The 27,203-nt window shown below is 38.5% G+C and overlaps 1 protein-coding gene across 4 annotated transcripts in view; it reads left to right on the top strand.

The window, feature by feature from the left end:
* LOC149223534 (methionine aminopeptidase 1A-like) overlaps positions 1-27,203 on the top strand; it is a 205,231-nt gene that overhangs the window by 84,956 nt on the left and 93,072 nt on the right. For all 4 annotated transcript variants that reach the window (XM_089385861.1, XM_089385859.1, XM_089385860.1 and 1 more), the window contains 5 exons: positions 7,026-7,125; positions 25,825-25,876; positions 26,069-26,110; positions 26,797-26,858; positions 26,972-27,070. In XM_089385861.1, coding sequence (XP_089241987.1) covers positions 7,026-7,125; positions 25,825-25,876; positions 26,069-26,110; positions 26,797-26,858; positions 26,972-27,070 — 355 coding nt within the window. The remainder of the gene's footprint in view (positions 1-7,025; positions 7,126-25,824; positions 25,877-26,068; positions 26,111-26,796; positions 26,859-26,971; positions 27,071-27,203) is intronic.

Here is a 27,203-nt window from a genome sequence, read left to right as displayed (position 1 = left end):
AAAACACACAGGTTTATGTAAATCTGCTAACTATCAGTTCAAAATCATTCAAATCTATTAATAAATAGCACCAAAACAGTTACTCCTTAGATCTTCTGAAAAATAACAAATTGGTAGCCAAAACTTTCGGATCTGTAAATATTGGCAACAATATAGGATAAAAACAGCTTCAATCTGTTAACAATTTGTCTATACTGTCAAGAAAATTGGGAAATAGGATTAATATGGGCTGTAAATTACTTTTTACAGCATTTTTCCTAGTAATGACATACAATTCCATATGGATTCTGTGCCAGATTCTGTATGACTATTCCATACAAAGGCTGGGAATGGTGCCTGAAAATTGGTGTATGATTGCTGAAAATGGAGTTCAATTTATAAAAATTGACTTAGTTTTGGAATTAATAAATGAAATAATACCTAGTTTCAGTGTAACTCTTTTATTCTTTTGATGTGCTACACTTGTAATCCCTCGATCTGTCTCCTCCAGCAACAGTCCTTAGGTGATCCCTCGATCTGTCTTGTCCAGCAACAGTCCTTAGGTCATCGCTCCAAGAAGTACCCCAACCCCCCTGGAGCTCCCAGAGCTCAATATCCATCTGATATGGGACCCTCATAAGAGGGTCTCTCCATGACTCCAAGTCGTTCACGGAAGGTTAAGAATTTGACCTTCCCTAGGGGCTTCGTAAGAATATTGGCGACCTAATCACCAGTTCTAATGTGTTGGAGCCTTATTGCTCCCCGTTGTACCATATCTCGCATAAAGTGGTACCTGATATCAATATTCTTGGAGCGGTCATGAAACATGGGATTCTTAGAAAGATGAATCCCACTTTGGTTGTCGCAGAAGATCACGGTGGTATCCAGCGCATGTCCAAACAACTACCAAAGATTTTCCTCAACCAAACAACTTCACAGGAGGCCATACTAGCAACAATATATTCGGCCTCAACGATGCTTAAAGCAACCAATTTTTGCTTCCTGCTCTTCCAGGATATCGAAGTAGAACCTAGAGAGAAGCAACATCCATATGTGCTCTTACGATCCACCACACTGCTAGCCCAGTCAACATCAGAATAACCATGGAGCCTCACATTCTCGACAGTGTATCTTGTCCATAGATGATTGTGCCCCGAAGATATCTCAGAAGATTCTTGGCAACAATCCAATGTATGTGATGAGGCTTGACCATAAACTGATTCAATGTATTCATTGCAAAGCATATGTTTGGACGAGAGTTCACCAAGTACATCAGGGCCCCCATGAGTTGATGATACATAGAAGGATTTCCTAAATCGGGCCCAACAACACTTCCGCATAACTTCTTGAAGTTAAGTTCCATCGGAGTAGTCACGGACTTGCAGTGCACCATCCCAAATCTTTCAAGTATCTTCACAATATATTTTGCATGAGAAAGGAAAATCTCACCTGGCTTTTGCTAGACCTCCAACCCTAGAAGTAATGCCTCAGTCCTAAGTCCTTCATCTTGAATTTTGAAGCCAACTCCCTCTTACATTGATGAATAAGAGGGTCTGCACCTGTCAGAAAGAGATCGTCCACACAGAGTACCAAGATGAGAGGTCTATCATTCTCAACCTTAAAGTAAAGGCTCAAATCAGCTTCACTTCTTGTAAATCCTAGCTTCATTAGATAGCTATCGATCATCTCATACCAAGCCCGGGGTGCTTGCTTCAAACCATAGAGGGCTTTCTTCAACCTGCATACATGTGTTTGACGATCTTGAATTTCAAACCCCTCAGGTTGTTCTACATAGACATCCTCCTTAAGTGAACCATGCAAGAAGGCAGCCTTGACATCCATATGGTGAACATTCCATCCTTGCGAGGCAGTAAGGGCTATAATCGAATGGATGGTGGTGTAGCGGGAAATCGGTGCAACTATCTCATCATAATCTACACCTTCCTTTTGAGTGAAGCCTCAAGCAAAGAATCTGGCCTTGAAATTTTCAGCACTTCCATCAGCTCCATGCTTGATCTTGAAGAGCCATTTTGAGGTGACAAAGGATTTGTCCTTGGGTCTAGGGACCACACCCCAAACATCATTCTTCATAATCGATTCATACTCTTTGTTCATTCCATCCTTCCAAACTTGGTGTTTGGCAACTTCTTTGAATGTGAAAGGCTCAGATTGCACAATGGTGCTCATTGTAGTTAAGTACCCTTGGTACCTATTCGGCTTCTTGCTTTCATGAAATGTCCCCCTTGGTGCAACATGTCTCTCGACATCTTCGAGAGTCTCCCTAAGCCATGAGGGTCTCCTTTTCGAGGAGGAGGGCTCATGAGGGGGTGGATCAATGGGATCCATTGGTCCTTCAGCATCGGGCATCTGCTCATCCTGCGGTTCTCCTTGCTTTCCAGAATCTGCTTCTTTGTCCTTCCTTGGAAGAGGAAGGTTACTAATCTTCCCAAGGGTAGCATCCTCATCGAAAGTGACATCATGACTTATCTCCACTTCTATTTGACTAGGCACATAGATTTTATTTGTCTTAGAAGTTTCACTGTAGCCCACAAATGTTCCTTTCTTCTCAGAAGCATCCAATTTACTTCTCTTTTCTTTCGGTACTTGAAAATACATGGGGCTACCAAAATTTCTAAAATGAGAAACATTAGGTTTCTTATCGGTGAAAACTTCTTCGGGAGTTTTGGAGTCCAATGCTTAATGAGGGCATCTATTTTGAACATACACGACATTATTTGCAGCTTCGGTCCATATGAACTTCGAAAGGCTTTGATCATGAAGCATGGCACTAGTGGCTTCTACGATAGAACGGTTCTTCCTTTCAGCAACACCATTTTGCGTAGGAGTATATGCGGTAGTAGTCTCCTCTTAATGCCAACTTCTGTACAATAATCTTTGAACTCATTTGATTCGTATTCGGCTCCATTATCGGTCCTCAAGATTTTGATCTTTTTCCTGGTTTGATTTTCGACCAAAGCTTTGAAAGAACGGAACCATGAGAATACTTCGTCCTTCTTCTTCAAGAAATACGTCCAAGTCTTGCGAGATAAATCATCCATAAAGATGGCTTAATATAAATATCCTCCCAATGAGTTCACGGGCATTGCACCAGATAGACCAGAATGAATTAATTGCAATATGTCAATATTCTCGCTATCACTTGAGGGGAATGGTCCCCTTGTATGATTTCCTTCGGCACACCACAAACACCTTCATGTTCTACCTTAAATTCGGGCCTTATAATGTAGATGAGCAAACCTCCGGTGCCATAATTCGGATTGAAGTGATGTGTCGTAGGACATAGCTCCCAATGGACTTCCTCCAACTTGATATAGGCTATCAACCTTGAAGCCAAGTGTAAATGCATCTTTGAAATTTTTATTCCACACACGTACCTTTCCATCGATGAATGCCACCTTGAATCCTTTGTCCTCCATCGCCGAGATAGATACCAGGTTCTTCTTTACATCGGGTACATATAGTACTTCTTGTAGATGAATGGTATTACTGTGTTTCAATTGAAGAGTAACATTCCCAACTCCCTTCATGGGATAGGTGGCATTGTCTCCAAGGATAATTTCTAAATTTGTATTCGTTTCAATCAGATTTGAAAGAGCTTCCTTATACCCGATGAAGTGCCTTGAGGCACCATTATCAATCTACGAATTTTCCAAAATGTCCGGAGGAGATGCAATAGAAAGGGTAGATATAAGATAGAATTCTTTTTTCTTGTTATCAACAACATTAGATTCATTATACCTGGTGTTTCTTGATCTCTTGGTAGGGCGACCATTTCCTTGATGAGAAGCGGGAGCATTCCTTTTTCCTTGGTTGTTGAATCTGCCATTCCTTTGATTGTTGTTGCCCCTAAAATTGTTGTGGTTGTTGTTGTCATCATCCCGAGGTGTATTCCTTCTATTAGGACACTCCCTAGCATAGTAGCCAAACCTGTTACAAATGAAGCATCTTCCCTTCCTTCCATCTTTGAATCCCGGTCTTCCTTGACGTTGCTTCTCTGAACCTGCATTGTTCTTCTTTAGCATGAGCAAAGAATGCAGTAGGTTCATTCCTATTTGAAGGCATGCCTCTCTCCATCATGCTCGTTTTTCTTGAGTACATCTAGTCAACAATTCATCAAAACCTGGAATCTTGTCATTGTTGAGGATAGTAGTGTTGAACACATGCCATTCACGAGGGAGACCTCCAAGGGCAATGAGAGTGAGCTCCCTATTAGCAATAACTTCTCCAATTGAAAGAAGATCATTTTTGATCTCGGTAATCCTCATGAAGTAGGATTGGATATCTTCACCTCTTCCCTTCTTTATGTCCTTCAACTTGTTTTTGAGAAAGAGGACTTGGTTTGCATTGCTAACTTTGAACATGCCAACCAACTTGTCATACATCTCCTTAGATGTGTTCAAATCGGAGATGTATGCAACCAAATGCTTGTTAATAGAATCCTTGATGATCTTCTTAGCTTTGACTTCACCCTTCTTGTATTTTGTCTTAGCAACAACCGGTGCATTAGGAGGTTCTGAAATCTTTCCCTGCACATAATCCATCACATTTTGCTCTTCTAATGTCAAATCAAGAGATATCTTCCATGCATGATAATCAGACTTATCATGAAGCTTATCATCAGACTTGAAGTAGGATGTGGAAGTCATCGAATCTTGTCTTTGATTAGTGATTGCTCCTCTTGGTGATTGCTCTTCTCACTCTTGTTTGGGCTTTGTCTTCACCTCAGCTTTGATACCATGTTAATTTTAGGATAACAATGGTATGTTCTATGCTTAAACAATTTTACTTCAATTTATTTATTAGCCCAATATCGAAATTCAGTTTAGCAATCACATCGACATGATAGTAAAATGCAGATAGAACATAAACAATAACAGTAGAAGACTAACCAAGACAAGAGGACACAAGATATGGTACCAGCCCGAGACAAACCCCAATGTGAGGAAACCCTTGATCAATTCTTCTTATAATTCTTCAAAAGTTCAGCAGAAAGAGAGAGTACAATGTATAATATTCACTTGCCCAATTATAGTGAAAATCTGATCAGTCAAATAGCAGAAACAGAAATCCCTAACCAGAAAGTCAATGCTGGTCAACAGGGCAGAATTCTTCCTCAATTCAGCTCGGTCAAATCCAGTCAACTTTGGCCTCCAACAGCAAGTCTAATCAGCCCAAAAACAGTCCGAAAAAGTCCAGTCAAACCTGGTCAACAAAGGTCAACGCTGCAGCCAGCCCTAGCACAGTCAATGCTGGTCAAACAGGAGTCAAAGCTGCCTCGGATTTTGTGCCCAGAACTGCGGCCTGCTCAAACAGAAATCCTCCACCCAAAACCGCACCAAAACAGGTCAACGCTTGGTCAACGTAGTCAAAAACAGCCTCTGCAATTTTCGGTCAAATCTGGTCAACGCTTGGAACAAAAAACCCTTCCTTCCCTTCGCACGTGTGGAGAGAAGCTTCAGATTTTTGTACCCAGTCAATGAAGGAGAGAGAAGATGTGAGTGAGTGAAGTGTCCAAAATGAGGAGGCATCATGTATTTATAGGCAAACGTTGAGGATGAATAGACGTGACTATTGGGCTTCTGAGCCTACATGAGTTTGCTGGCCAACCTTGACAATTTGTCTATAATCAAAATAAATTCATAATTTCACTTGTACATGTCATAATGGGATGATCTTTAGATCAATCCTACACCTCTCGGAGAGAGGAATCCAAGAAAAATATGAGCTGCCTCATATGAGTTGTCCAATGTGAAGTTTGGCCCTAGTTGCCAAATTTAACAAGTATCCGGAGTCCCAGACACCTTATCCAGAATTTTGTAAGAAATTGACATTGCTGTATCGACATCCATATTCTGGTATCTTAGAAAGAAATACAAATATAACTCTTGTCCACCTAGTGCAGGCATCATCCCTTTGCTGCTTAATATATGTTTGGTTTATAGTTGTGTTTTGTGGGCCAGCTGGCCCAGGCCATTGATAAATTTGTGATGTTCATGAGTACTGGGGACAACCATTTGAGCTAATCCCTTGGGTTATTAGGCTAAAGATGGATATGTACATATTTTGATAATTTTAATTGTTAAAGGAAAATCGTTTTTTTCACAAATATTTTGATCCCCAATTTCAGATTATTGGGCTTGACTAACATCAGTCGTTTGATGATTGAGACCTGCCTTGTAAATCTCTTAGCTTCATCATAAATGGCCTATGTGTTTTCGAGGATGTTGAAACTTGAACTAATTAGAGAAGTTGATGTCTAGTTCAGATACTCATATAAACCCTGAACCACTGTTTTGGATGTCTCTGGTTTCTATTCACTTAACAGTAGAAAATATGAGTTTACTTGAGACATATTGTAATATTTGGAAGAGCTGGAAATAACTACAGTGATGAAATAAAAATTGTCTCCAAAGTTGTGATATGCATTGAGTGTCCACAAGTTGATAATATGATTTACTTTGCAAATGTTTCATTATACTGCAACAACCTCTGCATGATGATCCGAGGTTTCTTGATGTCTAACATCTAATGCTGGTTGCTGCTAATGCAGTATTCACCTTTTGAATGGGGCTGTTCTATGGCTACTGTAATGCGGTAATATACATTTAACTGGCTATGAGTATGAACTCGCCTATCACTTATAAGTTATTAATCTATACTACAGTTCTTATGTATTATGAAAATCTGTTATTCCTGTAATCAGTTTTAAATGATATGCTAAAACAGATGTTCTTTTGTAACATTTTGATTCTTTTGAAACAGATCGTTCATTTAGGGTATATGGTGACATGCTCTAATATCCGTTATAGTAACATGTTATTGGCTAAGAAAATTTTCTCATTTTGCACAGAGTGTATTCTTCTCTTTTGTTTGAACATTACTTTTTCAGCTGTCAGACAATGGTTGATGTTGAAAGTCAAATTATGCATTCAAAAAGTGTCTTGGCATTTTGGCTTTAGATTTTTCTTACTTCACAATTTGCTACTGTGTTTTGTTGATTGCTTTTTGTGGATGGGTTAAAACAGATTGCCAGAGAGGTCCTTGATGCTGCTGCCAGAGCTGTCAGGCCAGGAATAACCACAGATGAAATTGATGAAGTGGTCCACGAGGCAACTATTGCTGCCGGTGGGTGAAGTATACTGTCTTCTAATGTTGGATTTACTGAGTTACGTCAAGAGAGTCAGCTGGATACAGTGCAATAACAAAACAATCAAATGGCATTTCTATCTATAAAATCTTCTTCTGTTATTCAGAAGTTATTATATATGCTCTGTCCTTGGAAAAAAATCATAATTTCCTTCAATAAGGAAGAAATCTACATTCTGCAGATGCTTTACACATTTCGTGATTCCTCATAAGGAATCTCATATCTGAAATTCAAAAAGTTTCATGGCTTAAGGCATATAACAGTCCAGTAGATTACATTAAAAAACATCCTCCTAGGGATCCAAAAATAGTCTCCTATCATATATAAGGATCTTCTCATATAAATGTCCATATAACCAAAATACCTGCAAAGCAGAAACGCCAAATGTAGTCTGATATTCCTCAACATATGAACATGTCCATATCCAGAATCAATAGTACTGAAACAACAAATGGAAGAGCTGCCATCAGTGCCACCCCATCAACAGATAAAAAACTAGAGTGTGAAATATTTAGAGGATCTGTCCTCATTAATCTCCTAGACATGCCAAACTGTTAAATTATAGTATGTTCTATGCTTAGAGCAATTTATTTCAATTTTCACAGTTAGCTCAATATCTTTTCCAGATTAGCAATCACATCAGCATTAAAGTAAACTGCAGATAGAACATAAACATAAATCGCAGAAGACAAGCCAAGACAAGAGGACACAAGATGTGGTGCTAGCTAGGGACAAACCCCAATGTGGGGAAACCCTTGATCAATTCTTCTTCTATGTTTTTCAATAGTTCAGCAGAGAGAGAGATAGTACATTTACAACAGAAGTCAACACATTGACTTTCTATATCTACATGAGATCAGTTGAAGACATGTTGCTTCAACTGATTCTCCAAGGTGACTGCTTCACCTATCATAGTGTTGCATCTCGTACTCATGTTGCACCCGTCACTGTGCTGCACCTAGTCACTGAGCTGCTCCCATCACCATGCTGCATCATTCATCATCATGCTGTCTCCATCATGTTGTACTTCATCGTCTCGGTGCTGCACCCAAATATCACTGAGCTGTTCTCAACATCATTGATGTCACCTACATCATGTTAGTCCTTGATACAGTCAACAACTCAAAGACTGCAGTGATCCAAGAGAGGTTCCAGCACTGCCACTGATTAGTGCAACCCTTAAAGTTCTATGCTGCTGGCTATGGCCTGCGGCCTAGCTCAGCAGCAAGATAGGTTTACACACAGCACCCAAATATCTTGACCCTTGAACAGCTTATCCTTGAGGCTGCACCACTGTCAAATCCATGCTGTCTAAGCTCCTTCTATGACTGCACCTAGTCACCGTGATTCTATACCCAAGTCTGTAGTATATACCGAGACTGTAACAGCATGTGTGTCTTTTCTTAGGACTGCACATAGGTGCCCTTATTCAAGCCTGTATTGAGCCTTCTTACACAGCGTTAGGGCCTGTCTTTTAGGCCTCCATTATATAGTCATAAGTCCTCCTATTCTCTGCGGCTAGGGCATAATATGACCCTCCTAAATCAACGTCTAGATGACAGTCATAGACCTGCGTTTTTGTCCAATCCTTGCTGTGATTCTATGACCGTATTTAGGGCAGCGTTAGAGCTGTGTTCTTTCCAGCGTATGAGAGGAATAAGGCCAGCAGATAAGGCCTGCGTTTAACCTCCTTCCATGACTGTGTTAGGGACAGCGAAGTCCCTCTTCTTGCTGCGTATAGAACAGCGTATGGGGTTTACGTTATGCCTTGTGATAAGCTGTGTATAGAGGACTGCGGTTAGGGCTTTTGTGGATCTCCCTTTAGCTGTGTTCATGACTGCGTTAGGTGCCTCTTCTTGCTGCATAAAAATCCTCATTGACTGCGGCCTAGGGCACCCTTAAATGGTGTGGCTAGAAGCCTTCTCTAGTTGCTCCTTAGATCTGCGTAGAGCTTTCTCTTTTGACTGCGTCTAGATGTTCCTCGTTTAACTGCGTCTAGGGCATCCTCCTTACTGCGGCTAGGGCATCATCCTTACTGCGGCTAGGGCATCATAAGACTTAGGCCAGCGTATACTCTTAGTATCTCTCCTCCCACCAAAACCCAAAGACATGTGGAGAGGAAGAGATCACAAGAAGAGTGTGTGTCTAAATGACTTGAAGACCTCCTCCTTTTATAGTAAAACGTTGAGCACAAGTGGGGTATATTTGGTTGCTGGCCGACCTTGACGAATTGTCCCATAACACAAATAAATTCATATCTCCATGAATACTTATCGGAATCGGATGATCTTTAGATCAATCCTACACCTCTCAATGAGAGGGATCCAAGAAAAATATCAACTTCCATTAATAAGATGACCCACATGGAGTTTGGCCCTAGTTACCAATTTTAACACAAACACCCAAATCAGCTGCAATACTGCTTTGGAGAGAGCATTACCCTCTCCATTTCTTTCCCTCTAAACATTTTGAGAAGAGAAATCGTTAAAAACATATCTGAAAATTTGAATATCATCATAGATGGCCCAGGGCAGATAATCTTCCATATTGCTAACACCCAGCACCCTATTTATCACCACCATAGTGTCACCAAAATCAGAATTTTTGTGTAATGTCCCGTTTGGAAAAATGTCCTCAAACACCACTAATTTCTATGAGTTAAGTGAAGTATTCGAGTGAGATATTTTGTCAAATGATTTGTAAATAAATTGTTGTAGGTGTATTTCTGTGTTAAATCACATAACAAATAACTGTAGCACCAAATATATATTTGCAAGGACAGCCCGGTCTAAGAGAAGAGGTTACATGGATGCTAGCATAACATTTAACACTTAAATATGAATGCCACAGCCCCTTCAAACTATTATTTCTTCAATATAGAAACCCAGAAATATATAAATCAGATGTGCAAGCATTATACTGTCATCATGTAAACAAGGAATATCCACAAACTCTGAGGCAAATCTGATTTTTAATTAAGAGCATAAATTCAAGTTTACAGTGCCAATTGGAGTACCAAGTATCACATCTGGAACAAATGCCAAACTGATAAGGAAACCGGATCTGATGGTTTCACTGATTTGCTAGGGTATGTAGGGAACCATTCAGCCTCCTTTGATAAGCTGCTAGAGCAAGCTAAACTCAGTTTGGAGCTGACTGTAAGTATGCACCAGGTGGCCCTCCTTTTTGGAAAAACGCACAAGCTGCCAGAGGATTACAATTTGGCCCAAGTGTATCATTCAATTCTAGACTGATTGTAGTTATATATCAGTCAGCTCAAAAGGAAAATGGCATTCGGTCTTCTTGATCTGAAATTAATGCCACAAGACCCATCAATTACACCACATGACCTCTTTAGATTTTTGGTGCTCAAACAATGTGAAATTGGTCTCCTCTGCTCTGGTGGTCTCCTTTATAAATTCAGTCCTGGCACTAGAATTTGGAATACAAACTCACCCTTGCTTCCTTAAAATTTCTGAGCATATTTAAATCCGGAATTTGCAAATATGGGCTCCTCCTTCACCAGTCTATCCTCTAGCAGATGTGATAATAATTCAGCCCTTACTGTTGATCATAACCTCTTGAATTATACAATTCAAACTTCAGATTTGGGAATATTAGATGAGGAACTTTCATGGAGGAAAGATACATAAATCAGCCCTCTTTGGAAGCAAAAATCAGCCTCAATAGTTGATGATCAAGCAATCTGGAAAGGCACAATTTATTTCTGTTATGAACACAGATCTGAAGTGAACAATTCGGCCCTAGCAGAGGCAATATTTCAGCCCTTTGAACCTTGGAGAATGAGCAATTCAATTCTTGTCTTGGAGAGTTCGGCCTTGGATATTATCTAGTCCTGCAACCAAACAAAATCACAATGCTGGAGGCCCTGTAAACAATTAATTCATATGCTGAAGATTCTCTGCAATATACACCAATGGAAGATCTGAAATAATCTTCCCCCAAAGCTAACTAGGGTGGCACTCAAAGTCCACCGAAATTAGCTAATAAGTTTCGCTTGAAACTCGCTTGAGCTTCTTCACAATGTCAAATAGAAATGATAGAATAGAATCCCTTCCAATTGAGTCCAATCCTCTATTTATAGTTTTCCATTGAACCTCCTAGCTTCTAGACTCTCAATTTTTCCCTTTTATTTTATTGGTGGGGTCCATTTTCCACTAGGAGACCTTTTGCTGCCATTTCAAATTAATTGGTAATTTACCTCCTCTATAAAATAGTATTTTGCCACCATTCTCCAATAAAATAGTAATTTTCCTTTAAAATAATATTTTTCTTTTCTCCAATAAAATATTATTTTGCCGCCATCCCATTAAAATAATAATTTCTCCCTTCTTTCACACAATAATACTTCCCCTTTTTAATATTGCCAAAATTTTGCAAAAACTCCTATGTGATTTTTTCATGCACAAAAATTAGGAACATGACATTTTGTGACCCGTTTTAAAGCTAAAAGAGTAAGCAACAACTTCAGAGCCACCAATACAACAAAATTATTTATATCTTTGTCAAGCCCTCCCTTAAACTTTATGACATGAGAATTGCAAAAGAAAATGCAACCCCTCCTCCCTATTTTGACTCATCCACATTGTCATATTCATGCAGTTCCTTACACTCCACCCTCTGAGTATAAATTCTGTGGAATGAACAAAGTTCGTTCTTAAGAATATATATAAGAATACAAGAATATATACAGAATATATATTAAATGTTTTGAATAAGAATGATGTTACAAATGAGAGTGAGGGACCTGCTTAAATACTAGGCATGTGCCTCTTCATGGAAAGTCATGTCCCATTTAGACATGCCTCTTCAACACTAATTACTAATTAACTGATCATTATTACAATTATCATCATTATTTATATTTAATATATTTTATTCATAACATTGCCTTCCCCTTCAAAAAGATTTCTCCTCGAAGATTGCTGATGAAAAGGTTTGATTTCTTTTTTTGTTTCGAATGTCTTCTCGTTTCACAACTGTCATCTTTGTTGATACAAGTTGATATGATCCTCTAAGTGATAAACAAAAATGTCGCACTAAGAAGGGATTAGACCATCCTAAATTAATCTTCTGTGGAATCTTGCGGTGACTGGAAACTTGTGATGAATTGTTATCACATGAGTGGATTGCACTGACATTAGTATTTTTCGAAACATCAATTTGTTGTTTTTGTTCTAAATACGTAGCTTGATTGAGTTGTCTACTCGCGTGATTCAAATGTCGATAAGGAATTCTAGTGATTTAATTTTCCCTTATCTTGTTTGTGTTGTTTTCTTGATTTATTTGAAGTACTTGATTTCCTTTAGTTATGGAAGTTGAATGGTTAATTTCTGGATCTTCACTTGAATCTTTTGTTGTTGGAACGACAAATTCTGATTACATCTTTACTTCAACTAGTTTGTCCTTTTCTTGAGTTGTGATATTGACTGGATCAATATTTGTTGTTTTTTTGTCAACTTGAATTTCTACATTTGATGCTTCCTTCTCGATAAGTTGTTGTACCTTGTTTTCTAATGACTTCTTGTCCTTCTTAAGCTTCTTAATTTGCTTCAGTTATTTTTCATTATGGTCTTTACGCCGAGAAATTTCTTCATTTTTGTCAGTGGTGATCTTGTCAATTTCTCTTTGCATATTTTGTAGTACTTTTTTACCTTCTTGAAAAATTATTTTTGAAATATCTTGTATGTCTTCTGGTGTTACTGAATTTGGCTTCAATGTAACATCCTGGAGTGTTATTTTTTTCTCCCTGTAGAAAAATGTTAAAAGCTTCTTTTTCGTATTTAAGACGAATAATCCTAGAGTTTCCATTTAGGGTGAACCCAAAATGATGTCACCTTGATTGCTCCATAGGTTTTGAACTGAGAATTGTGATATAAATGTATAATCCTCAATGTTTAACTATAAATTGGTTATGTCATATTTTTGGTTGCCAAAACAGTCCAATCTTTTGATTATATTTGACTTCGGAATCACTGATTGGTTTGCGATTTCAGGCGTTATATAATTTTTATCTTCGGTAGGTGAGATAGCAATAATGACATCTTTTCCCGCAATAGACCTTTTAATTCTAAATAGCATTGAAGCATAATTACTTGAAATTTATGGAAATCCTCCTTCCTTCAATTTTGAATTAGATGCCATTTTGCTTGTCAAGATGAACTCCGTCAATGATGCTTTGATTATAAACTTTATATATTCTTTGTATGAGATACCCTTGCTTGGAAATATAACAAGGTCTTTTTTTATTTATCTTTTTAATTTTAGTTTATATATATATATCAATGTTCCACCAAGGTTCCGGGACGAGGGAGCGAGGGGGCATGGGAGTGGCTTATGCAAAAGCTCCCCACCATTTTTTAGGAAACGTGGGGGAGCGTCAGGGTCTTAAAAACTTATAAATATAAAATATAATTTATTAATTGAGTCCACTATGACAATTGGGTTTGAATTGAAAAGCTGCAAAGCATGATCATTGATATGAATATCATTATCTAATATCATATAAATTTAAAATTCTAATTTATAATCATACATCATACATTATGATTAAAGTTTAAAGTTTAAACCATATTGATGTTCCACTTCCTACTATGAACATTGAATACTGAACAGTGAATATTCAATATTGACATAAAATTATAAAAGTCAAGTCTGATACATCATACATCAAGAGTCCAAATTTTATAGAATTATAAAAGATTAAAGTCAAGTCTGATACATCAAGAGTCAGTTGTGCGTGTGAGGGTGTGAGGTCTCAGCGGTGCATGTGAGGTCTCAGGCTTCAGCTGTGCGTGTGTGGGTGTGAGGTCTCAGCTTGCGGCTTTATAACATAATAAAACTGAAGTTTGAAACAATGAAACCCTACGCTTAAGTGTTAAGAGCGTTAGTTTTAAGGTTAATTAAATTTTAGTTTTAAGTTAATTAAATTTTAGTTTTGTTTTAAAAATTAAAACGTGTTCTCGTCCCCCCTCGTCCCCCTTTTCGGAAACGCCCCCTCAGGAAAGGGAAACGACCCCCTGGCACGTCCCCCTGAGTTTCCTCATTTTTGGGAGCGTGGGGAAACGACCCCTACTCATCCCCAAGTCCCCGGAGTGCAGGGGAGCGAGGAAACTAGACCCCTAGGGGGGAGGGCGAGTCCCCGTGGAACACTGATATATATATATATATATATATATATATATATATATATATATATATATAACACAAAGGATGATGATTGGAGCAAAATGCAGAATCGAAGTCGATGGTCAATGAGGAAAATGGTGGGGAACAAGGCGAATATGCCGATGGTTTGATCGGGAAAATGATAGATCGATGACAGTGGCAGAGGTTGGTCTTATACAATGGAAACGATGAAAACAACACGGGGAACAACTACGAATCGACAGTTGGTCAAAGGTCGTGTCGGAAGTTGTGGCTGTTTGGTGCCTTCAAATTGGATCGTGATTGGTCTACGATGGAAACAATAGGAATGGAGCGCAGGCGAGGTAGAATGAGTGGAAGACACGAAAAGAACAATCACTAGGGGCATGATGAATAAGAAGACGACAAGAACGAATGACCTGCTGGACTGGGTCGAAAAGCGGCGATGGCGGATTAGGCGTGGTAGAGAATTTTGATAGCGGTGCAGTAGGGAATATGAGGGCGACCGATGAGTTATAGAGAGAGTGCACAGGTTGAGTAGACACAGTGGAATGAGCATAAGTGACAGCGACAATAACAGAACAATGAATGTTTGTGGGTCGGACATTGTGGTTTCATAGCGACAGGGACTGGTTCTGATGGCGGCAAGACTATGATCGTGGCTTGGAAAGGCGGAACAACGGATTGTGCGGGTGGTAGATAACGGTTTTGTAGTGGCTTTTTCAGCGGTAGCTTGCGACTAGTTGAGGAAACTGACGATGACAGCCACTCGAAAGAAAATGTAGCCTAAGTCACCAGGTTCGTGTTCGTGTTCGAGTTCGGCGACCTTGAAATTAGAATAAAGTTCGGCACCTAAAATTTTGCCGATAAAGTTCGACATAAAATTCGACATATAGAAATTTGAAAAAAAATGTATATATATAAAAAAATCAATTTAAAGTCAAATTTAAAGTCCATAATGCACATTGCAAACACATAAGATTATTGCTCAAACATTTAAATCATTTCCACATAATTTTATAAACCATGAAAGCGAGTGCCAATAAAGAACCAACTTCCATACATAGTAAACAAGGTGAGAAATTCATCATAGACATTGGCACCCATATCAAATTCAACAAAACCATGGGCCATATCAGATTTCATATATTGAAAAACAATTTGATAAAAAAGTATTCAAAATATATAAACTCGAAAGTTTAAAGTAGCTTGGCAGTTTTAGAAAATTGTTCATGCAAAAAGTAAACTAGAAATCTAAAACAGGAACACAAGTTTTATTCTTGATGTTCCTGTGGCCCACTTGTTATATCAAAAAGTTCTATATCATCAAGAGCAGTAGGAGCTGTGAATCCGCTAGATGCTTCAACATCAGATTCATCACTCAATTCCCTGTCAATGTCACTATCAATGTAAAAATCAGCTTCATCCCTTGATGCATTTGGAACAGGATCGATCCACGGAGTAGAGGAATTGGATGACTCTTTAGCCACATTTTTCAAAGCCAACTGCAAGTTACTACGAACATAAACAAGATCTTCTAATCTTCCAGATAACAATCTATTTCTTTTCTTGGAATGGATGTGGTCAAAGGAACTCCGATTCCTTTCACATGATGATGCACTTGATCCCCGGCTTAAGATACAAATTGCGAAATTTTGCAATTCTGGTGCCCCTGAACCATAAAATTCCCGCCATATTGGTGGATCACTTCTGCTCCTATCATACTTCGCTGATTGTGTTCCAAATAACCCTTCTTCTAACTTGTATGCCCTCAACTGACTTTTGACCAAACTTGCAATTTCGGGATCTTTATTTAGCTTCTCAATAGCCTGGATAAGTCCATTCATGACTTCTTCATCCCTATATCTTGATAACCCAAACAATCTAGGGTCCAAATAGCATGATGCTGCATGTAATGGACTATGCATCATCTTCCATCTTTGATCAATTAAATCCCATATGTCCTGGTAATCAACTTCCACATTATTAAAAGCACTTGCAATGGTCTCTTTGCAATGATCAATGCTTTCATAAACAAAACCCATACAAGGTTTGTCACCATCAACCATGCGGAGCACATTAACAATTGGGCCACATATTTTTAAAACCTTGTTTGCATTTTCCCAAAAGCCATTTTTGAGCACTATTTGTTCCACATTTTTCCTCTTAGTTTCTTTTGAAAGGGTAGATCTTTCCCACTCAGTATTGCAAAAAACAACTCTTAGGCTTGCTTTTTCCTCAACAACTCTTTTCAGAGTAATATAAAAAGTGGCAAACCTTGTATCACAAGGCCTCAACAACTCTTTTGATGCATTCTTCCTATATATGCTCAAAGTGAGACGATGGTTGATGATGAAGTTTGCAATTGTTTTGGCTCTTCGGATTGTCTCATTGACCCAAGGAAATTTGGCTAAGTCATGCAACATTAAATCCAAGCAGTGAGCTGCACAAGGGGTCCAATAAATGTGATTATACTTTTCCATAATCAACTTCCCTACACCAACACAATTTGATGCATTATCTGTAATAACATGGACCACATTTTTCTCCCCAACCTCTTGAATTGCTTCATCCAAAATTCCAAAAATAAATTCTGATGTCTTCACTCGATCCATTGCATTTACTGCCTTCAAGAAAAGTACCCCTTGAGGACTATAAACAAGCACATTGATCAATGGGCGATGACACAAATCTGACCAACCATCACTCAAAATTGTGCATCCTGTAAGCTTCCAAGACTCTTTAATCTGAACCAACTTTCCTATCACTCTGTCTTTTGTTTTCTTTAGCAAAGTTGTCCTTAAAGCTTCAGATCTGGGAGGAACATAGCCCTTCCCAAAATCAATGGCCTTTTTAATTACATTTTTAAAATATGGACTCCTCGCCACATTAAAGGGAATTGCACATGCATAAAAGAATTCTGCAACAACATCATCAACTTCTTGTCTCTCAACAGGTTTCCAGAATTGATTTAATGTTTTGGTTCCACCTATTTTTACTTGAGTAGAACTTGATCCACCAATGGTTGAGATTGAATTAATGGCGTCGAAGGAAGACATGGCAATCTCCCTCTCAATTCGCTGCCTCTTATTTTCCCTTTTGTCTTTTTCAATCTTTGAAGTGAAATAATCTTTCTCCACTCTGGTTTTTTGTTCATCAGAGATATTAGTGCAACCTTTAACACCACCTCCACTTCCATTGCCAATACTGAGAAGTTGATGCAATGCTATAGTTAAAGAGCTAGTGAATTGATGTCCACACAATTGACACAAAAGATTTTTCCCCTCTTTTTTGACAAAATTCCATGCTACAGCAGTTGATTTTGGGGGTGCCATTGAAATTTGAAGGTTTTGAACTTTTGATTGTTGAAGACTGAGGTGAAGGCTTGAAGCCTGAAATCTCTGCAATTTTTTTTTTTAATTTACATTTTAATTAGTTTTATATTTTTTTTGCAGAATGAAATTATGAAACTATAATTTATAAAATAAATTTAAAGAGTCTGGATCTCTCAGGCTGAAGCCTGAGAGTCCAGACACTATATTAAAAAAACTAGTAAATTGTAATTTGTGACTTACTGATAAATTGTATTTCACTGATAATTTGTATTTAATTGATAAAAAAATGTGTATTTTAATTTTTGACTTACCTGTAGGCTGGAGTCTGGACAGTGCGGCTTGCTGAAGGTTGCTTGAAGGTGGCTCACTGCGTTGTCAGTGGTCACGACTCACGAGAGGGCCGAGGCTGTGTTACTGTGTATGCGTGCAAGCTGCAACGTCTCTATTAGTGGTCACGAGAGGGCTGAGCTGTGTATGCGTGCAGGAGAGGGTCGAGCTATGTATACAAAAAAACAAAACAAATACACATCTGTGTATGCGTGCAGGAGAGGGCCGAGCTATGTATGCGTGCACGAGGCCGAGTTGTGTATGCGTCGAGCTGTGTAACAAATGTCAAAACTCGTGGAGAGCGATGCCGCTGTGCTTGTCACTGTGTTTTGGTTTTATGAAATAACAAAAGTCAAAACCCGCGAACACTGTAGCCTGTCACTGTGTTTTGAGTTGTGTAATAAAACAAAACCAATCCCACGGCATACATAAACAACGATTTTTTTTTTAAACAATGAAAAAACAAAACCCTAACTAACACGGGCCCGCATAAAATTTCATTTTTTTTAAAACTGGGAAAAAACATACCCCAACGAACTCAATGGTGAATTTAATGGCGAAATTTAATTCGAAATTCACGAAGTTCGGCGATTAAGTTTGGGGGTTCAAGTTCGGCATTTTGTTCGGCGAAACTGATCGAACAAATTTGAATTCGGTTGAAGTTCGACGAATTTCGAATCTCTAGGATTAAATTCGCTGAACTCGGTGACTTAGAATGCAGCGGGCAGTGCTGAGCACACACGGCTAAAGACAATGATGACTAAACAAAACTAGCGACGATGTTTGAACAGGGTTGCCTCGTGGTGGCTCTGCGTGTACGAAGGCAATGGACCGTAGAGGCAGTGACGACAATCGAAGATCGATAGTCTCTTCACGGCATTGACAGTGTTGTGTCGGTAGTGCACAACTGCTGTAAGGGGTTTTAACGACGACTGCAACGATGGCTATGGTGGCGTAATGATGATTGCAACGATGGCTATGGTGGCGTGACGACGTCTGCAACGATGGCTATGGTGGCATATGGTGATCAATTTTTTTAGGAGGAAGGCAGGCAAGCTGCAGCAACTAGGGAAGTTGTTGACCCTCCTTTTTGATATATTTATATATCAATTTTTTTTACCCTTTTATTCTTTTAATTTTTTTAATTTTTTTTATATGATATTTTTTCCTAATATATATATATATATTTATTTATTTTTAATAACATTTTTATTTTTATTTTTTTATGGCCAAGGGTGGAGAAACTCCAAAAGCTTGTAGCGAAACGCTTCAATGACAACAAAGTTGATGAATTTCAATGGTCAAGGACTTGGATCAGACTGGATTTGTGCAGCAGTGAGCGTCCAGAGGATCGAACTGTTCTGATACCAAATGGAACGAACAAAGTTCATTCTTCAGGTTAAATACTCCAGAAGACTTGGAATATGTAAATCTCCATTGAGGATACAAGAATATATATTAAATATTTTGAATAAGAACCATGTTACAAATGAGAGTGAGGGGCCTGCTTAAATACTAGGCAGGTGCCTCTTCATGGAAAGTCATGTCCCATTTAGACATGCCTTTTCAACACTAATTACTAATTAACTAATCATTATTACAATTATCATCATTATTTATATTTAATATATTTTATTTATAACATTTTGTTGTAAAGATTTTTATACCAAATCAATTCGTCTTCAACATCATTATCCTAACATGGCTTGATCTAAGTTTAGCAACGTAATTCTCTCAGACCACCTCTTCTCTTCCCATTAGATGAAGATTGCCAACGGATTTCCATTCCTGCTTCCAGATTGTTGCAAGTTTTGGGGAAGGTACCTGTCTTAAAAAGAAATTGCATTTCCATTGTGGGCCTTTATTAGATTTTGAGGCAGCTTGAAACCCTCCCCACAACCAACCCAATGATCTTCACCAACACACACTCTTTCCCATTCCTGATCTTCCACACAAACCAATTCCCTATCAAAGGAAAGGCTAGAACTATAACCTTCCAAATATTAGACAGATTATGATATTTTTTGTAAAGATTTATGGTCTTGCTAGTGTATCACGCTCTATGTATTTATAAGTAACAACATGACACTAAGGACCTTTACATGAGATTAGCCTTCAAACACATCTGGCAGCTAATTTTTTTTCAAACAAATTAATATTCTTAAATCTCACCCCCAACTCTTTTGGTGCAACAACAACATGCCATTTGACCAAAGGAATTCCTTTTTTTCTCTCTATGCTCTGACTACAAAAATCTAAAACAAATTCTCCTTATTTTCAAGCACCCTTTTAGGAATGGAAGCTAATGACATCCACTAGATTGGAATGGCTTCTAGTACTGATTTGTCTAAGGTAAGCCTCTCACCCCTAGATAACCACCTATTACACCACACAATTAACCTCTTTTCCACTTCTAAGCCACTAGCAATCATTCACCGCATAGCCATTGGTTTTGAACTTTTGAGGTGAAATCCTAAGTACTTAAAACCATTCTGAAGATCAATCTACGAAGAAGGAAACAACTAAATGAAAAAACCTAACATTATCCTCATTTACCACAGAGAAAGAAATAGATGATTTACTTAGATTAACTTGGCTTCTTGTAGCAACACAATTATCAATAGAGGTCTAAAATCTCTTCTATGTTTTAGTTAACTTTAGAGCATCTCTTCTCCACCTATGACAAATTAAGAGAGTTTCATCAACAATAGAAGGTGAGACAAGAACAAAGATCTTCCTAATTTAATTCCTTTTAATGATCTAGTCCTCCTTGCCTCATGAAATGCCTTGCTGATATCCTTTGTTACAAATTACAATAAGGATTGGAAGTGGGGATAAAGGGCACCCCTATCTTGCTTGAAAAACCTTGGGGCTGAAAAATAAAGCGTACACAAAACCCCAAGTCGATCAACATCAGTCTCAAGTACAACCAATTAACCTGATCATATGCCTTGGATAAGTCCAATTTCACCACCATGGATGGTAATTTCTTAGTCTTAATAGAATGAAGACTCTCACTAGCTACACCAATCACCTCATGAATTTGTCTCCTTGTCAATAACCTAAACTGCTCTGTTGAGATAGATATAGATAACAACTTTTTCACCCACAAGATAATTATCTTGGCTATAATCTTATATATGTAATTGTATACAGATATGGGTGTATACTTCTCAAATGACCTAGGGTTATCTTTCTTTGGGATGAGGGCAATGGATGTAGAATTAAAGTTAGTTGTCATCTTTCTAGATAATCTTGATAATGTAGAATTTGTTTCTAGAAAGAAACAAATTGTCCACCCATTTGGACTAGGGATTATGTCCTTTTGGTATTGTGCATTACCTTTGGAGCTCATCCTTTGATACTTCTTTGAAGAACCTTGCATTATCCTATTCTTCCACAAATCTTGGAAAAAAATGAACTCATTTTTACCACCTTAGCTATAGTAACCTTAATCTCTTCCTTAGAAATGCCCTCAAATTGGTTTGTCCTGAGTTGAGCAATATCCCCAAAAGTTTCGGCTACATAACCATTGTTCTTCTCTATCACCCAAATAGAATTCACATTTTTTCTATGATTTGTGTATTGATGAAAAAACTTAGAACTCTCATGCCCTTTTGAAAACCATAAAGCCCTACTCTTAAGCCGCCAAAATCCCCCCTATTTGCTAGTAGCTTGCTTCTCTTCTTCTTGAAAGGCTTCACATGAGCTTTAAAAGCTTCATCAGGATAACCTACTAACTCTCCAATATATAGGGACTCCAACTAACATTCCATAGAAACAATTTCTTGATCATCCTTAATTCTCTTTTGATGAGCTCACTCTGTTGTTGCTTGTTTGATATACTTTAGTTATGCTTCAAATTTTATACATGATGATTCTCTTAGCGATGTTTTAAAATGAACCCACTTCCTCTTAATGAGATTGATAAAACCCTCTTCCAACCATGTTGTATTGAACTTAAAATGTTTGGGGGGTTTTGTCCTTGCCTTTGCCATTTCTAGAAAAATTAGCATATAGTTAGAATCTCTCCCCACACCTATCCCTCTCTTAACCTAAAGTGATCACGCTCAATAGAGTCAACCAACAGGATCCTATCAAGTCTTTTAGCAAGTCTGTTAGCCCCTACTCTATTATTTCTCCATGTGGAGGATAGTTTAATAGGTCCCACATCTAGTAAACCCACATCTTTCCAATTTCATCAAAAGCTAGTCTGACAAGGGATTTGGAAGGGAAACAAAGTCCCAAACTTGATTCTAAAGACAAAATTAGAGCATTTTGAAAAACTCCTCTTTCTTCCTGCAAGTAAACCCCTAGAATGACCCACAAAATCAATTGAGATAGCTAATACCCCAAAAGATTCCCCAATTCACCAGTAAATTTGGATCCCTCACTGATGGTTCCTTGAAGCAATATCCCTCATCCATAAGCCGTTCTGGTGTTTGTTTTTTTAAGGTGCTGCCAACCCTTGAATATTCAAGGACATACAAATCTTGACCCACCCTACTCAAGGGCTTGGTATACTCTAATGACCCCCCTAAATGAGTTCTATTTTCATAACTTAATTTCCTTCTTTTATGCAAAATCATCATTTTATGCAAAATCAAAAGAGGGGAGTCATTTATAGAATTACCCTTTTCTTTAGAAGCTAATATTTTGTGAAGAGTATCCTCCTTGTCACCCGGACTTTACATGAACCCTCCATGCCTATTTACACTAACACTTGCTTTGGAGGTGACAAGGGAGTCTCGACATTTGATTGCTCTACTTCATCAATCGCTTAAGGAACACGACATGCTCCATTTGTTGGCATATTCTCCCTCTTTTTCTGCCATAGAATTTTGCCCACTTCCTTGAGAATCATATTGGACCCACGACTTTAGAGCCTTCACTTTGATTCTTTAACCCACGTCTTCTCATTGAATTTTAACTCACAATCCAGAGCTAAATGGTCATAGTTATGGCACATAGTGCAGTGAAAGCGCACACCAACATAATTGAAAACCTGAATATGAGTGAGAAGGCCCTTTCCTAATACAATCTCCTCAGCTAAGCCCTCATATAGGTCCATATCCACCAACATTTGAGCTATCAACAATGCATTAGAGTCCACCAATCTCATATTAACTTGAGTAGATAACTGTAGAAGAACCTAAGGAATTATCGATGTCCTTAAAAACTTTAGATGTCTAGAAGTCTTAAGGAGAACAAGGAGTTTTACCCACATTGGATTAATATTGTTTTGTTTTAGCTTTGCATCGAAGATATGGCTCCTCCTTTTTGATAGATAAAGGTGAAGAACCCCACTTATAGTGGGCATTTAGAATCTTATCTGCATCCATTATAGATGGAAATATAAATTCTCCCAATCAATGTGCATCCACTTTTTCAAAGAATCTTGCATATGACTCTATCATGGAATCTATAATGTTCCTAAACAGGAATTTAAGTGATAAACCAGTTAAACAAACAGTGCAATAGTGGAAAATTAAAAACATTTAACAAACACCCATGAAACACTGTAATACTGGAACTGCTGAGCCATATATTATGAAATATGAGAGCATGAATACAATATATAAATGGAATAGTGCACTTGGGCTTGTCTCAAGGACAAGCTGGACCAAACCCAGGTGGTAGAATAGTTGGAAAGATGGTTGTTTAGTTGCTGCTCTACTATGCTCTACATTGTCCTAGTAAACTGTTGATCTGCTGATTTCGGCTTGATGGAAAGTGCCCAAAAACTGCCCAGAAACTTATGCCCATCTAACCTTTAGATTCCTTGGACAAAACCCAGAAAAATCCATAAAGGAATTTCTCTGATTTTGACTTTGGATTTTGGGCCTCTTGAGAGCTGCTCTCCAGCTACATCTGCTGACTTTCAGCCTGTTGGAAAGTGCCCAAAAACTGCCCAAAAAATTCTGCCTTTTTAGCCTTAGACTCCTTGGACAAAACCCAAAAAAACCCAGAAGGGAATTTCTCTGATTTTGACTTTGGATTTTCGGCCTCTTGGGAGCTGCTCTCTGGCTACATCTGCTGACTTTCGGCCTGTTGGAAAGTGCCCAAAAACTGCCCGAAAATTCTGCCCTTTTAGCCTTAGACTCCTTGGACAAAACCCAGAAAAACGCAGAAGGGAATTTCTCTGATTTTGAATTTGGATTTTCGACCTCTTGGGAGCTGCTCTTTGGCTACTGCTGCCAAATTCGATTTGCAGGAAATAGCCTGCAAATCCACTTGGAAACACCCCTCAAATGCTGCTTTCCCCTGTACTATCTGATCCCTTGCTTCCCGGATGGTCCTTGGCCCTAATGGCTGCTCAATCAAGCCCCACGAATTTGCTGTTGGAGGCCATTGCGCAGTCTCTCTGCCCAGAAATGTATACTGCTGCGTGTACTGGCTGGTTGGCTGCAAAACACTGATAAAATACCCTCAGTCCTCCACCTTCCTTGCTCCCGAAAACTCCCAACAAGTGAGGGGCCTCTTGGCTGGCTAAATCAACCTCTGCGTATTTCTGGCTGCCCAAAAAACACGTAGTCCCTTCCTCTATATGGCTGGTTGAGCTGTGAATCACTGATGGAAAATCCAACAATCTCTGTGGAATAGCTTCCTTGGGGCGGGCACGGATGGTCCCCCGAAGTAGAGGTTGAATTTTCCTTGTGGAAGACTCGTGGCTAAACAGCCAGTAGACTCGCTAAGCAGCAGAGCGTACAAGAGTGAGTTTGTTTGTCAAATATTCAAAATGAGAACAAAATGGGAGCTAATCTCTCTTTATAACTCCTTGGCCCCCCTTACCCTCATGTGGGCCCCTCCATCCACCCATTCGATTTTCCCTCCAAGCATATTGAACGGCTAATTCAAACTCCTATGTGGGTGGCCCCCACATTCCAATAGCAGCTAAATAAATTCGATTTGGCCCCTAAGTCCCTAAGTCGAAAGTGTGGGGCCCTCTTCCTTAGTAAAAAACATGCAAAATTGTGTAGCAACACCCTATTACTAATGTGTTTGAGAAGGGACATGACAAAATATCCCAAACTAAACCCTGAGTGGATATATCTTCCACCTGATGCATTTTGACATAATGTCTGTGTCATGTGAACTAGTTTCACCTGGTTCTTTTTTTGCTTTGCACACCTCTTCCCACACTTGCTCAAAACCTCTCTATCAACTCCCCTCTTCTGAGCTGCACCCACACCACCATTTTTGAAAACTCACCTCCTGAATCTTGCATAGGGCTGCCTCCTAATCGCCAATCTCAATCAGCCAACACACATTCTCCTGATCTTGAGGACCAACTTCACCACCTACCTATGGCAAGGAGCTGTAGACTAGATCTATCCTTAGAGGACTCACCTTTCACAGTACCCATAGGATGGAGCAAATGCCAATCTGAAAGGGTCTCTTGGACCTTCTAGATCAGGACAGGTTCATCATGACCTTTGTAAATTGCATTAAGGCATATTTACCACCCCAATAATGTCAAGCTGGAGGAATTGTACCATAGTCGATCCACTAACGTTCACAACTTTGTCAGAGTCTTGAAACTCATGCCTCTTGCCTGACTTGCTCCTATCCCTCTGACATAACTGTCCTTTACCATTGGATGTAATAGCTTGGCCACTTAGAGAAGATTTTGACTTTTACAAGTGGGTCGTCAGAGTAATCAAGTTCGTTATCATACGTTGTTAGAGCAGCCCTGGTATGACCTTCTTCCACTAGCAAAACCTGCAAAATTTTGGGTTATAGCAAGACGTTAAATATTCAAATTGTACAATTTCTAGTTCATTACTTGTCTTAACACATTTACCTGCTTCACTATACATCTTATTTAATTTACTATTGCTTTTGCAGGTGGATATCCATCCCCATTAAACTATCACTTCTTTCCAAAGTCTTGCTGCACGTGAGTATCAGATTTGGGTTGTTTATGCTCTTATTCCCTTTGTTCTTTGTGCATTGGGCTTTAGCTTTGTTGGATCATTGGATTTTGATGGTTGTCACTCTTTCAGAAACTTTATGGTGATCTTGATTTTCTGTCTTACAATGTGTGTGTGATCTGATTTATTTCTTATAAAGTGTGCTGTTGGATGTGCAGATCTGTTAATGAGGTTATCTGCCATGGCATCCCAGATGCCAGGTACAGTTTTTAGAATGTATCCATGTTTGAATTGTGTATATGTTTTCATGTTTACATATTATTAGTGTTTTTATATGCACTTTTAGCTTGTGGTTGTATGTTTTGCAAAGCTTCTGCTTTGTTAGTAATTATTGTGGAAAGAGTTCACTATATTTTGAGTCCAAATTTAGCATAAAGGATAGTGTGTATGGGACTCAGGAGATGGACTCTAACTAGGAGGATAGAGGCAAGGGCCCAAATATAATTATGAAAAGGTATTTCCTAGGTTTAATAATTCAATTCCTACATAAGCATGGCCATGTGGAGGAAGCTTTTTATATCTCTGCCAACATTTCCTTGGTAGATGCCAACATTTAATAAAGTTTGTAAAGTCAGTTTCAGATGAGTATAGATTTTTTGACATGATTTTATTTTGTGAAAGTCCTGTGGCCTGCATATCTCTTTATATGAGGAGATCATTTGATTCGTCATTTATTGCAGGTTTGCCTGGACATAGGCACATTTAGTGTGATACTTCACTAATGAAATGGTTACAAATTAGTTGGGTTTAATTGCCTATTGAGGGAGTATAAACTTAGAACCATATTTGACTACCTAATACTGAATAGTCAAGGGGTCTCTATAAAATATATGTACTTTTCACAGTTGTCATTTTGAGACATGCCATCTAATTTTATTGACTGTAGGAGATTGGAGGAAGGTGATATTGTGAATGTGGATGTAACTGTCTATTACAATGGTGTCCATGGTGAGATATTGCATCTTCTTGCATGCCAATATATGCTATTATATCCAAGGTAGATTTTGGCTTATGAATGTTGACAACATTCTTAAATCCATATCTTGTGAACTAATGTGCAGGCGATCTGAATGAGACTTTTTTCGTTGGAAAAGTTGATGATGCTTCTCAACATCTTGTTCGGTCTACATATGAGTGTTTGGAGAAAGCGATAGCTATAGGTATTCATCCATTAGCTCACTATGTAATATTCATGAGGGACCCATATATATTAGAATGATGGCAGTTTGTTACTTATTATGTACTTTTGTCGTTTATTTCATGATTTCTTTATGGTAGGGCATTGTTATGACT

Source organism: Pinus tabuliformis, chromosome Q, assembly GCF_031772625.1.
Source record: "Pinus tabuliformis cultivar Carrire ecotype Pingquan chromosome Q, CPIR1, whole genome shotgun sequence".
NCBI lineage: Eukaryota > Viridiplantae > Streptophyta > Pinopsida > Pinales > Pinaceae > Pinus > Pinus tabuliformis.
The sequence above is the reverse complement of the archived record's forward strand: the minus strand, read 5'-3'. Positions and strand labels throughout refer to the sequence as shown.